A 13,963-nucleotide genomic window follows, 5' to 3' on the forward strand; every position below is an offset into this window, starting at 1 on the left:
TTATTTTTCCAGTAGCGGAAAATACGCAAAATCCTCACAGTTGACCGCGATTCTGTTGCGAACCATCCGCACCATATTGTTACACTTGAGTAGCATTTCGCAAAACGTAATATATAACCATGAAAATTACATGGGATAATAACTCATGCAAAACATACAATCGAAGTAGGACAAAAACGTTTGCAGTACTTAATTTATCCAATGGAATGTTCCGTTTTCTTTTGCTAGGAAACTAAATAAGTTACACAAACTGATAGGAAATTATCATTTTCCCGAGAGGTAATTCCTAAATCGAATAAATACTTCAACAGTTTCAAAGCTATTCTTGTGTTCAGTTAACAAGGCATGCATCCACATGTCCTCTTCACAGACGTCCGTTCCTCTGCATGCTGTTCTTTAGCGAAGTTAATGAAAACCTGTCAAAGGTATACAGACATTGTTAAGGCCAAGTAATACGGGCAATGTTTTCTTTCACTGACTTGTCGAGCAACAATGTTGAATTGCATGTTGTGATTGTTTGTTGCCCGTATTACAACATCCGCGCGCAAGAAATTTTCGTGTTGCAGAAAGTAGAAACAGCGTCTAGTTTCTGCAACATGAGGTGGTAATACGGTAATACGCGGAGGTGGTAATACGGGCAACAAACAATCACAACTTGCACTTGCAACATTGTTGTGCGACAAGTTGAAAGAAAATGTTTCCCGTACGTATTACTTGGACTTTGGTAACATTGCTCGTGACATGGCTTTTTAGAAGCTCAGACTAACATTTTATCAGGGAAGTGCACTTTCTTTTCGTGTTTTCAAGAATTAAGAGAACCTGAGAGAGATATGACTGATAGAGTCTCTATTAACAGGTTGGTTGAATCAGTAAGGGGCCTTTTTTAGCATTTCCACACAGCTCTTAAATCTGACTACAGTATGCCCAAATTAGACACTGTAAAGGAGACGCAGATGTGTTCTGTCTGTTAAGTTGGTAATACAGTATCAAGGTAGGTGGAGGCGAGCTAGGAACACAGGCAACCCATGCAATTCGGATTGATAAAGCAACTAGGAGTATTACTATTCTTCTCTGAATGGGATGCCTATCCATTACAAGGGTATCCTATCCAACAGATTTCACTAACGATTCATTAGTACCCATATATATATATTTACAACGGGAGAGAAACAATTGAGGCCAAATATTTGGAAATAACGACAGAAAACAAGGAAATCACCGATGTTCATGTCAAAGGTGCCATGCATGAGCCACAGGATACCATCTTATACTAATATGCACAGTGACCCAGTGTTTACCTGTTCCAGAGTAGTCTGACTAACGCTGTAGTCCACAATTTTCAGAGCAGTCCTGTTTCGCTCAAGCTGTCCAAAGATGTACGACCAACTCAAACCCTCGGTTTTCCCCTGGAAGTGAAGAACTCCCTGGAAAAACAAAAACAAAGCCAAAATTAGTGTTTCAAGTTGAAGGGTACTTGGAATTTATGGGTAAGCTTAAGCCTTACATGATTTCAATTGACATTATTATAGGGTTAAATGTAATTTAACTTAGTTAACGACTTGGAGCAAGTTTGCTCCTTGGTGGCGTGGCGTAGCGAGGCGTTAGCGTTTATTGGCGTATAGTTTGAGCACGGGTAGCACATTAGCGTTTGGGTATTTGTTGTTACATTACTGTTTGGGGCCTGGTTCAGGTCTGCAGGCAGTTGCGTGGCCAGCGGTATTCTCTTGCAGTTTAGGCGTGCTCCTTTGCACGTGCTCGGAAATTTACTCTACTCAGCGTTTTTCGTGGCGTGGCTAGTTTATCGCGTTTTGTTGGGCTTTTCTTTCCCTCCCTTCCCTCCCAGTAGTGTTACCATGTTATTGTTGGGGATTGGTGTTGGGGGTTGGTTAGGGTTAGGGTTAGTTCGTTCTCTTATGTACTTATTGTTTTTTCACTGAGCTTCTAGTCTCAGTGTGACGGGTGCTAGGGTTGGGGCTGGGTTGCGGGCGGGGCTCGTGGCTGGGTTGTGGGTAGGGCAGGCTTATGGGGTGTTCTGCCTACCTGGGTTTGGGTTGTCGGTACCAGCCCCTGGCTCCTGGGCACCCAACCTCCATTTGCGACAGAGGCGTTAATGGGAAGGAAAATGCACAAAAAGTCGACATCAAATGAAACGCGTCACACCGGCCCGTTGGAGCAGAATTGTTTCTTAGAAACTTTTGAAACGAACTGAGGTGTTTCATTAGTTTTGGACTGATTTTTTGTAAATATCAGCATCCCAGCTTTCACATAAAAAGAAAGCTTGTGAGCTGGGAAAGATCCGCCATAGAATTAATTCAAGTGACTCGTTTCACGCGATTAGCGTGACTGAATCAAAATAGCGGCTGGAACCACGTGACGGAAGATGTTCGTATCGCCGATGACAAAAAAATCCTCTTTCGACTTTGACAAAAAACGAGCGACCTGGGCAAGTCCAGATCGGCCATAAAACACACTTTCGTCAATACACAATGGCTGCAGTTACAGACTTTAGTTAAAGAGAGTAGGACATGTAAGAAATCAACATCAAAGATGAAAGAATGCAAACATGCCAGACCAACCCAAGGCAAGTACATTCTCTCCTCTCTCGAAAAATGATGTGGCTTCTTTAAGGACGGTGCCTACTAATAAAGAAGTATTTTAGTGTGGTTTATGACTATGCGGGGAAAGCAGATCTCAACAAGGGCTATTGGAATCCAAAAAGAAAATTGGGGGTAACCATGCATTTTTGAGAGATAAGTAAACGTGACAGTAAAATACAAAGCAATGTATGGTGTTTTTCCCAAATTGAAGCTTTATTATCTCTGAAAAATGCATGGTGGCCCCAAATTTTCTTTTTGGATACCAAAAGCACTTGCTTAGTTCTGCTTTCTCCGCATAGTTTTTAACCACACAAAAATATCCCTGTATCAGTAGGCACAACCCATAGGAAACCCGAGTATCTCGAGATGCGCAGAACATAATTATGCTCAGTAACAAAAATAGTTTGATGATTAAATAGAAGAAAGATCCTCGCAGTTAGTACACAACTTGACCAAATTCAGGCTTTCTTTTTGTAACTGCTTAAGTTGTGTACTAACTGTGAGGATCTTTCTTCTATTTAATCTTATTCTTCATCCGTAGATCATGTTTCATATATTCATATTCATTGAGTTTAATGCATTCGCCTCAACAATTACAATGATAACAAGAGAAAATAACGAAGTTAAACATATATTAACTAATAACAAATAAATCAAGGGTGAGTGGCGGGGGGGGGGGGGGGGGGGGCAGGAGAAAGGAACAGAACTTTCGTTTCAATTGTGACCTAACTCCCTCAAAGTAAGATAATCTACAAATTACAAAATAGTAAAAAAGAATGCTACCATCTTTACATCCCCCACTACTTTGGAATGCTGTTACAACTATTTCATGCTGACCATAGCCAACATGATTTTACCAGCAAATTAATGACCTTGATTGGGGGTGCAACTGAGATTCCATCCTGCGATCTCTCTTGGGCAATATCTTTTATACAGAGGAGTAACTTACATTATGGTTTTTCAGGATTCTTGCTCCAGCGAAAGTTTGAGCAACAAAGTTCTGTGCATTTGTCACAGCTTCCATCAGTCCCCTGTCAAACAACAGCACCTGACCGGGAGAAGCCTGGACCTGAGAATATGGAGGAGGCATTGGAACGACAGTAGGTTGAACATCTCTGCTACTGACGTCTGTGGAGTCACCAACACCTGAAGAACACGATTTGTAAACGGCCATTGTGGACTTGGAATTTACACTACATAACGTGCGTCCTGGGATTGCAGGAAGACGTAGCATTGTTTTGTAACAGAGACAGGAAACAGTTCTTTTTAATCACTTAATGGATACAATTACGAAAGACAGTTTGAGGGGGATTACCAAGTACTTATGAAAACAATCAAAACCTGCTAAAATTCCTCTGGTATAGACAAAAGGTTATGTGAAGGCATACACAAATGCCTAGCAGGTTTGCAGCTTTTTTCAATGAATGCGCAAGGTGCAAGTCTGATCTTCGTGTCGGCACAAACACTCATCAGTCCTGTACTATTCTTTACACACTGGACCTAGAACGGGTTTTGTATTTGCTCAGAATGTACTCTTAAAAGACATAATTACACATACATGGTACATAAGGAAGGGACCACACCCACACAAAACTAGTTGTTGGACCAGTAACAAGTACCTTTTCCTCTTAAGAAAATAAAAACTTATTAGAGTCTAATTACACGCTGCAGCTTACAATGTACATTCTCAGTAGACATCAAATATATAAGAACCTTTTTAGGCTAACCTGGAAAAATGCTAGAATCGCATTTGTAGGTTTTTACTACATCGATCTTAAAACACGTTTAAAAACACTCAATAAACGAGCAAATTTGACAGCAGACATGTTTAACCTGCATTAAGGGGGAAGTGTCATTCTATTTGTTAATTAGTATAAATCTACAAGCGTTCTATCACGAATGCTGTTCCCTTATTGGCTACGCTACTCACTATCTATTATGTTGTAAATAGTGAGTAGAGCGTGGCCTGACCTATTTATATTATTCAATAAAAACGTAAACCTGTCTTGTTGTTAAGTTTTGAACAACTAGTACATGTAGATTTATACTAAAACAATTAGATTATTCGCTCTCGGTTTCTATGCGTGATAGTCGATTCGGGCTTTGCCCTCATCAACTATCATGCGATAGAAATTTGGAGCTCATAACCTAATAATTTATTGTTAAGTACTTTGCCTCACCTCCATTAAGAGGCTTCTCAGGTTCGTTGACCTCAGGTAGTTCAGCATTAACTGCTGGATTCCTGTACACCATAGCAGAGGGTGCATTACCAGCAGACACACTGGGGGGTGGGGCAGGGAATCCATTTGCTACAGGCTGAGAGTTGATGGAGCTGGCAACCTTGATCATAAGAGTGTCGCCTGTGCCATATCTGCAGTAAAAAGCAGTTCATCAACATTATATTTATGTAGTACTTTAGGATTTCATCCATAGACTCCACTTATGTCCAGAAATGCACCTAACCCTGAATTTGGGTACTTTATATAAGACAGACCTTTTTGTCATTTTCATTTGTCTTCATGGTTGACAGAATTATTTGTGTTTGTGCTCAGGGCTCCTATTGATAGCAGAGTGCTTTTAAAAGCTCCTGAAGGGACTACCCTGAGCTTTATAACTAAATAAAGGTGTCTGTCTGTCTGTCTGTCTGTCTGTTTTAGTAAGAATTAAGGTTAGGGGACACCTTGTGATGTCTATCATACAGTTCATGAATCTCATTAACATGGATTTCTTGACATAAGACTCAATCAGAAGTTAGAGTCACCTTGTACTGCATAATAAACAGCAAAACAGCAATAAGACGAAATATTGAAATTCACCATCGTATCGAGGTCAAGAAGACACAAACAACAGAAAAAATAATAGGCTCCTTTCAATAACAGCTTGCAATTGGCAATGAGGCGAAAAGGACACAAGCAAAGGCAACTGAATAATTATGTTTAATCAATTCTGTTGATGTGTGTCCTGCACATATGCCACACATGACATTCCAATCATAGCAGTATGCAGGATGTTTGTCCCATGAACCTTGTTGTTCAATGGCTTAGCTCCTACGAGTCTCCTGTAGCTCAGTGGTAGAGCATCCGAACTAGTAATCCTGATAGGAGCACTCAGATTATTCCTTTTTTAAGTATGGCTGTGTCACTTTAAATAATACCACATTCTCAATCAGATTTTTGCAATCCATCAATCGGCATTGATTATGTCAAGAAAATCTGCCAATCACTACGAACTCAATCTATTTTAATTCACACATTTTTTATCAGTCCTATTTGTTTTTTGATAAGCACGGCAGTGACTTTGTGGTGCTACGTTATACAAATTAAATCGATTTTCGATTTTGTAATTTCCTTGTGCTGTTGTACATGTAGACACTGTGATCACACATAGCAACCTTGCTTAGCAACAATCCAAACATGTATGTTATGATCCATCTCACAAATATTAATTGTCCTTTGGGGGTTGGAGCTTTACTGAGATGCCAGGAGCAAGCATCAAAGACTTTGAGGGAAGGAATATTTGCTCCACTTTGTCCTTTGGGTGATGCTCAAAATGATTTCCTCTCTTGACTGTCACTTAACAAAAGTTAGAGCCTACAGAACAAATTTAGTAAAATTTGGATTCCAAGACCAAATCATCATTTATAGCCCCCTTTCCACTGGACCTTCTTATAATTAATGCACTATGCAGTTATTCAATAAATTCAAGGGATTTAAACTACTTTCATTCTCTTTCTCCTATAAATTGTCGGATAGTATTACAAATATCAGACTGTAAAAAGTTTTCCTTGGGATACGTGAACATTTGCCGTTATAGTTGGTGTTCCACTGTATTTTGATTAAGGCTTCCAAAGTTCAAGTTTAAATTCTTACCAAGGATCAGAGAAAAACAAAACATTCTGAGATTCCTCCTGAATGTGTCTCCTGACTCTGATCTGTAAACAAAGTAAAGAAAATTACACAACTGTAGTTAATGTTTCAAACGAAGTACCATCACTGGTTCAAGTGCTTTAAATCTCGATTTGAAATAAACAACAATTAGAACAAATCTTTGCAAAATGCAGAACAAACTTTTAAATTCACCCTGAGCATAATGGCAACTGAAGTACACCCATGAAGAGTGGCGGAAAATATTACAGGAGACCTTTGTGGGGAATACTTGTGATCAAGACATTGTCCCTATCTTAGTTTTCCCACAATATATTGCCAAAGAGAATGAATGAAGGGCACAAAAAAGCACTGACATTCACAACTATCAAACCCTACTCAGAATACCACAGATTCTCTTTTTACAATCAATGGAATGCTTTACCTGAATCTGTATTTATGAAGGCTTCAAATACTATAGATTTGTTTAGAAATCATATTTCAAATAATTTCGTAAACATCTGCTGACTGCCTGGCCAATAATCCTCCCCATTGAGGGGTGGCTGTATTGGAAGAAAGAATATTAATAATAAATAAATAAATGGAATGCATGCCTTAGCATGTTAATGTGGTGTTTGGCCTTGTCAAAATCTCAAGTACATCTATTGTCAAGGTCTTTATACAAACACTAAATTATTTTGGCATCTTTTTGCATCATTTTCAAAATGGCAAACTTTGCAAGAGTATGCCTTAAATACTGTCAACTTGTGTGCCTCTACAAATGCTGAGAGAAACCCAGAGATTGCAAATACAGCATTGATTTTAAATGCGCTGTTCCAGAAAATATCCATACTCCCCCCATGGAAGGTTTTGTTTTGCACCCCCCCCCCCTCCTCCCAGGAAATTCCAGTTTAGCTTCGTACTTTGCTTCTAAAATTTTGGCTTTTAAGACCCCCCTCCCCCTAGGAATTTCCAATGACCTTCCTTGGGGTGGGTATGGATTTTTTCTGGAACTGCACAATATAATGTTATAGTCTACATGTAATAAACTTATTTATGAAGGTTAAGTTTTAATTCTTACCAAGGATCAGGACAGAGGTGAATAAAACTTTTCAATGTTCCTCCTGACTGTGTCTCCTGCAAACAAAGTAAGACGGTTACACAACATTTATTCATTATTTTACTGTTTCAAATGAAGTACTATCACTGGTACAAGTATAAAAGATCCATTAGAACAAATCTTCATAAATGCAGAATAAGCTTTGATTCACCCCTTAAAACATGACGGCCAATACACATGCACCATAAAGATTGCTGGGACATATCATATTTTAGGAAATTTATTGTGAGTACTCACAATCACATGATTACAACTAAAAAAGTTTTCTTTCCCACAAAATCTTGTAAAAAAAGATAAGTGAAAACTAAACCAAATTCTTTCCCACAAAATCTTGTAAAAAAAGATAAGTGAAAACTAAACCAAATTACAGTGCAAGTATAATGATTATCTTTTTTTCCTCACAGATAGTACACTAAGCAAAATATGGGAGCAGACATGTACTGCACCGATCAATCAATGTATATTTTTTTTCAATTTTAAAATCAATGTTTATTTTTCAAAAAATAACACAAGTATTGGCTCTCTTGCCCCACAAATGAATACAGCTAGACAAGGCGGAGCAAGATGAACACAAGAAAATGAAAAGTACAAACTACTAAGACACTACACTGTACAAGATACTACACTTTATTAAAAACTGAATCATTGTATAATGCAATTTGAGGGATTTGATTGGCTTAGCGGCCATGGTATATGAGCCATTATACCATGGCCGAGAAATGGTAACCATTAAATTGTCTTCTGGTTGTTTTTGCACAGCAAAATCTGTAAGATCTAGCAATATTTCTTGATTGTTTTTAATAAAACAATTATTCCACTTGCGCTTGTTGGATGTGAGATGATTATAGCCAACTCGGTGCTACACACCTCGTTGGCTATCTATCATCTCATATCCAACGCGCGCTCATGGAATAATTGTTAAATAATAGAGTTGAGCCCGCCAATATAGCCCAAGTTGACAGATGACATTTATATATTTTTTCATGTTTTACATATTTATATCCATATACTGTATTCATCTTCCTCCCCACAATGTCAACGTCTCTGCCAACCACAAAATTCTGAGTGTAGGTGGCTGTTGTGGAGAGAGTCACTGGAATTGCAGCATAAATTTGTTTTCCTTCCAAAACATCATAAATAAAAAAAAAATAAAAATAAAAAAAAAAAATAAAAAAAAAAAACCAGGAGACTCACCATTGAAAAGTATTTTGTGTTGATTCTGATGGCTTCTTTGTTCCAAGCTGTTAGCATTTTATACATGTATGTCCTTGGAGAAAGATAAGGATTCAGTTAAACCTCTTGTACGACATCTTAATCTATAAAGCTGCACGAAAAGATATGGGATGGGTACTCCCTCTGTTTAATACCCCAACCCCCACTTCATGGGACTCAAAATAGGACAGAGGATCTTTCCTAATCACTAATTTCTCTGCAAGATTAGGGTACTCGTAAATTGATTTTAAAAGTCTGTTAACAACATACATGCCATCTCAGTCCTTTGACTAATTTACCTTCTTGTGCATTTGCAGCTGGTTATTATGATGATTTACATGTAAAGGATTTGTTTCTTTTTTACCGCTGAAACTTCTTACTAATACAATGCAACTTGCAGTAGAGAGCTAAAGTCCATGTGTTTTTTGATTCTATAACTGTAAGGTTTGTGTTGAAGGAGCTAAATATTTTCTCTATATTGTTTAGATCAGTCTGATCTATTGACCGTGTTTTGAATTTGCAAGACATTGATCTTCCTTGGATTTCATTAATTGTTGGGAAAGTTTTTGTTCCAAAAAGTCATAAATTTAAAAAAGAAAAAAGCGAGAGACTCACCGTTGGATTCCGTGGACATACAAGAGATAATTTCAACCAAAATGTTGACAATGACCAAACTAATACACTCAGATGGTCCAAGCAAAAACCTGAAAAATAGAAAGAATGACTGACACACTGACACACTGTTCTCAGTTCCTGGGTAGACATCATCAACCCCGAGTAAAGCTAGTGTTCCCACAGTCAATAAAAAATTAAGGTGGCTGGCACTGGTTTGCAGCACTTTTCAGCACTTTATTTTTGACAAAGCAGTATTACATAGTACCACTTTCTCAGTTGATACAACGATAATGGTATTAAATCAATGCACAATGACTGGTAAGCAAGTTACTGATGGTAAGCAAGCTATTGAGGTTACCATAGCATACAGCACCTACAGTACCATGCAAATGTAAGTTGGCAGCTGGTCCCTTGAAACTTGGACTTCCTCGATCCTCGAAACTCGAAAGCTTTGAGTATCGAGGTTTGAGTCGAGCACATTGAGTTTTGAGACAAGAAAACAAAGAACTTTTTGTGTAATTAGTATTTCACAATTGTCTTACCTGAGACCACAGTTAGCAAACCTTTGTTAGTTTTACAGGAACCAACTTTTGCTCATTAACATGACTCCGCTGTAACAGCCTACTGTGCTTGTGTCTGCGTTGGAGCGATGTGTACTAGTAAACATTCATGTCCACTGTCAAAGGATGCTTGATGAAAATAGCCAACGGTGAGTACAAAGAAGGAACTTGCAGAGTAATTTCTTCCACTGAATTTGACCTGCTCCGTCCTGCCATCAAAAGGGTACTATCATGTTTGGTTTTGCTTATTTGGAAAAAGCCGTAGCGATAGAGGTGAAAGCACTTGGTCACCACGAATAATTTCAGTTTTTCATCCAAACAAAACCGATTTAAGTTTTTAGCTTTTGACACAAATAATCTTATGATGTTTCTTGTACAGACATGTAATTAAGACATGGAAATACACCTTTAAGAATTTCCTTTTAGCCATAGTACTTGATTTCCATGTATGGCACAAACAACCTGCCTTAAAAAGTCAAACTTCAGAGAACCTGAAAGAACTTGTTGTTGTTGGGCACAAATTGAAGAAACCAACTAAATGTAGAAATGGCATGCTCATTTTCACCACTCCACCAATCAGGAGTCAGTAATTTTGCCCTTGGTGAAAGGAAAATTAAGAAGAAATGCCCTATCGTCTCAACCAATCAGAATTCAGTTATTTAGCTCTCTATGTCATCTATGTCTCTATGCAATTTTCCTACGCTGCTCAGAGAATATTCGAAATCCAAACTTACTGTCCGTAAAAATGAATTTAAGGTTCCATTGTAAGAGGTGCCTGACATTCCACAATGTAGTAAACTCAAGATATTAGGAGCTACGTTTCAAGATAATTGTAAATTCATGAGCCACGTGTAAGAAAAGCTAGTTAAGTCCAATAAGTGCCCACATGTGGTTAGAACCCTTAGAAAAGAAGGTTACCATCAGCATGAGCTGGATCATTTATTCCAGACAATTGTAATGTCTAATTTTAACTATGGTTTATTGGTATATGGAGCATCTACTGCCGCTTTGCATACTATTCAACATTGTTTTAGACCGCTGCTATAAACGCACAAGTATTTTTCAAAGGAAGTAGATATCAGGGAACAACTGTACTTGAAAATGGGGAAATTCAGATTTTTATAAAGGCCTCTTGTAAGAACTCTCTGTTACAAGAAAGTTTACCGAATGTGAAGCACACGAACTACTCCTTGAGGAGAAATACTTTTATGTACCCTAAGGTAAAGACTGGATGCTTCAAACTATTGTTTGTTTATAGACTCGTATTTCAGTATGTCTTTGTGAACTTGTAAAAAATAATAGATGAGGTAGATGGGCTTTGGATTTTTATACATTTTAACATATTTTAATCTATTAAATTTATTTATTTAATCTAATCTATTTTTATTGTTATTATTTGTAACTTAAGATATGTATTTTTATCTTTTGAAGATCATTAAAGACTTATTATTATTATTGTTATTATTATTATTATTATTTCATCAAAATTTTAGTCTACAATGTTGGAAAGTGAATTGGTCATATATTAATATTATTTGTAAATAGGTGAAGATTTGTAAATAGGTTTTCTAAGGAGATTTTAATAAAGTTTATTATTATTATTATTAATTATTATTATTATTATTATCATCATCATCATCATTATCATTATCATATTCATTATAAAGAACAAGGCATTGTCATACTAGCCAGTTGGTAGTTTGCTTTGGCGGCACGTAACCCTAAGTTGCTTTTTTATCGTAAACTCTAGCTTGGTTGAATGTTTGAAAGACTCAGGACCTGAACAATCGATGAAGATCAATGATTGGAAAACCCAGTTGAACAAGCAATATCAATCATTGCTTAGTTAATTGACATCGATTGGTATCACCCAATCGATAGTCACATTAAGATGTTTTATTTTCATCGATCATTAGTGATTGGAGAGAACATTTTCCTTGTCAAGTTATTTCAAACACGTACTGTCAATGTTTGCACATCAAGAGTGTGTTTCAAATAGTTGATCTATCGTTTATAAGAAACCTAACAGAACACACAGTTCGTATTATAACCTACAGACAATATGGGTGGTAGCTATTGTCTGTTCCTAGAGGTTTTTATTGGATTTCTTTTCAATTTTTCTCAAAAATTTGTTTTAATCTATTCTGTAGAAGTTTTGATGATTCAATAAATGTAGCAAATAAGAAAGCTCGTATCTTTGAAATTGAACACCTTAAGGTACTATTCATAAATTATCAAATGAAACGTGATAACAGTTAATTGATTCATTAACATCGCCATTTGATGAAAATCGATTAACAATGAAATTGATAATCGATGACAATCAAAAATCACAAAATCTTATGCATTTGATTGTTTATCGCCTATTAATATCAATCAATTAATTGATATCGATTGTTATCGATTTCATTGATCATCAATTCCATTGATTGTTCAGGTCCTGAAGACTATGGGTCTGCAAGACCAGGTTTTAAGTTGAATGTCAAGTGGGACCAGCGCATGCGGAAATCAAGCCATACTCTCTCCTATTTTAATGTACACAGCCGCTGAGGGAATCTGTAAGCCTCGTCCTTCTGATTTACAATAACCTGCGATCAGGTGTTCTTTTTTTCGGGGGAGTGCGAAAGTGTGACAGCGCGAGAGTTGGCGGGCTCCCCCCCAAAAGAGAACGCCTGATCGCAGGTCAGATTAATGAAAGAGCCAGCTTACCTCAAAACATGTTCACATTCGCGTAACGTGTAAAGCACAACAAGTTGACTTGCACGCAAATTTACAAGGCCAGGATCTTCAAAAGCCTGCAAAGAAGATCAAGATAATGCAGCTTTGCATATTACATTTCAAATGCGTCTAAACCAAGTTTAGGAAACGGAATCTGGCACTGAAATTGGAACATACTTGAAGCAAAATACTGAAAATACCCCGGTAAAAATTTCGCGGCCATGTTGGATTGTTATTCATGCAAAGGATCTTGGGTAGAGGTTCACCTGAAAGGGGAGGGGAGGGGCGGGGAGTCGGGGGAGTTTCATTCAGACTGCGGTTCCACGGCAAACATGTCGATAAGTTGTTTAACTTTCTACAGAAAATAATGCTCTTTTAAAACTGACGGAATAAAAGTTTATGTTGAAAAGAACCTCCTATAAAAACGCAATGAGCAAGGGACCGCAAACAAAAATGCTGCAAGTATACGCAGGATCTGTAAAAGATCTGATGAACCAAAAATATAAATGAATTTAAAAGGTGTTTATCATAACTTTTCTGAAAAATTAAGAAAATTTAGAGTGTCGAGAGATATCATCCCGTCAAATCTCCAAATTAAACATAGAGGTTAATGAGAACCAATGGAATGATCACCACATTCTCCCAAATAATATCATGCTAAACTGTGAGGAGAATGTGTATTATTACTATTATTAGAGCTTGAAAACTTGAAGTAATAAGGTACTAAAAGATTGGAACTGACCAGAGGTGCTGCAGTACTCAAGTAAAGGATTCAGAATTTGGAGCCAAAATGAAGGACGTTAACGCCAGAAAATTTTATTGAGATACGCAGAAAGACATTTTATCATTTTATTCTATGAAAATCTTTAAGTAATTACTCATGGATCCCGTTTAAGGTGTCTGGCCTAGTGTTTTAAGCTCACGCGCACACTGATGATGCGAGCTTTAGTAACATGCGCGCATTAGCTTCAAGGGTAGTACTCGATCACCGTCCCTGGAATTGGGTGCTGGTGTGAACAGTATTTTTTCAGTTCCCACGTTTTTTCTTCATGGCTTCTTTATGATACTCAGTAATCTCAAATGACGTATATATACATTCAAAGTTTTTTTTTTTGCATTTTTTAGTAATTTTAATTTGATTTTTTTTAATAAATATACAAATTATACTCTACTTACTTCAGTACAGTAAGCTACATTGCTTACTGACATCCCTTCCAAACTATTGCTTGTTACTTACAGCACATTAAATTGGTTACTTATAATTACAAAGACGTTACA

At 37.3% G+C, this 13,963-nt stretch overlaps 1 protein-coding gene across 4 annotated transcripts in view; it reads right to left on the reverse strand.

Annotated features, from left to right (window-relative positions):
• Positions 1–276: 276 nt before the first annotated feature.
• LOC146481638 (uncharacterized) overlaps positions 277–13,963 on the reverse strand; it is a 35,871-nt gene continuing 22,184 nt past the window's right edge. For 2 of the 4 annotated variants that reach the window (XM_085107681.1, XM_085107683.1), the window contains exons 2-12: positions 12,677–12,762; positions 9,950–10,176; positions 9,408–9,496; positions 8,775–8,847; positions 7,542–7,597; positions 6,906–7,023; positions 6,467–6,528; positions 4,778–4,957; positions 3,547–3,743; positions 1,299–1,424; positions 277–416 (exon numbers count right to left, since the gene is read on the reverse strand). In XM_085107681.1, the coding sequence (XP_084963807.1) occupies positions 336–416; positions 1,299–1,424; positions 3,547–3,743; positions 4,778–4,957; positions 6,467–6,491 (609 nt within the window). In that variant the 5' untranslated portion in view covers positions 6,492–6,528; positions 6,906–7,023; positions 7,542–7,597; ... (2 more) ...; positions 9,950–10,176; positions 12,677–12,762 and the 3' untranslated portion in view covers positions 277–335. Of the gene's footprint in view, positions 417–1,298; positions 1,425–3,546; positions 3,744–4,777; positions 4,969–6,466; positions 6,529–6,905; positions 7,024–7,541; positions 7,598–8,774; positions 8,848–9,407; positions 9,497–9,949; positions 10,177–12,676; positions 12,763–12,862; positions 12,877–13,963 lie in introns of those variants that run through there. The other 2 variants (XM_085107682.1, XM_085107684.1) reach the window with 2 other exon arrangements.

The sequence above is a fragment of the Pavona decussata genome, unplaced genomic scaffold (genome assembly GCF_977016875.1).
Source record: "Pavona decussata unplaced genomic scaffold, jaPavDecu1.1 SCAFFOLD_48, whole genome shotgun sequence".
NCBI classification, from domain to species: Eukaryota; Metazoa; Cnidaria; class Anthozoa; order Scleractinia; family Agariciidae; genus Pavona; species Pavona decussata.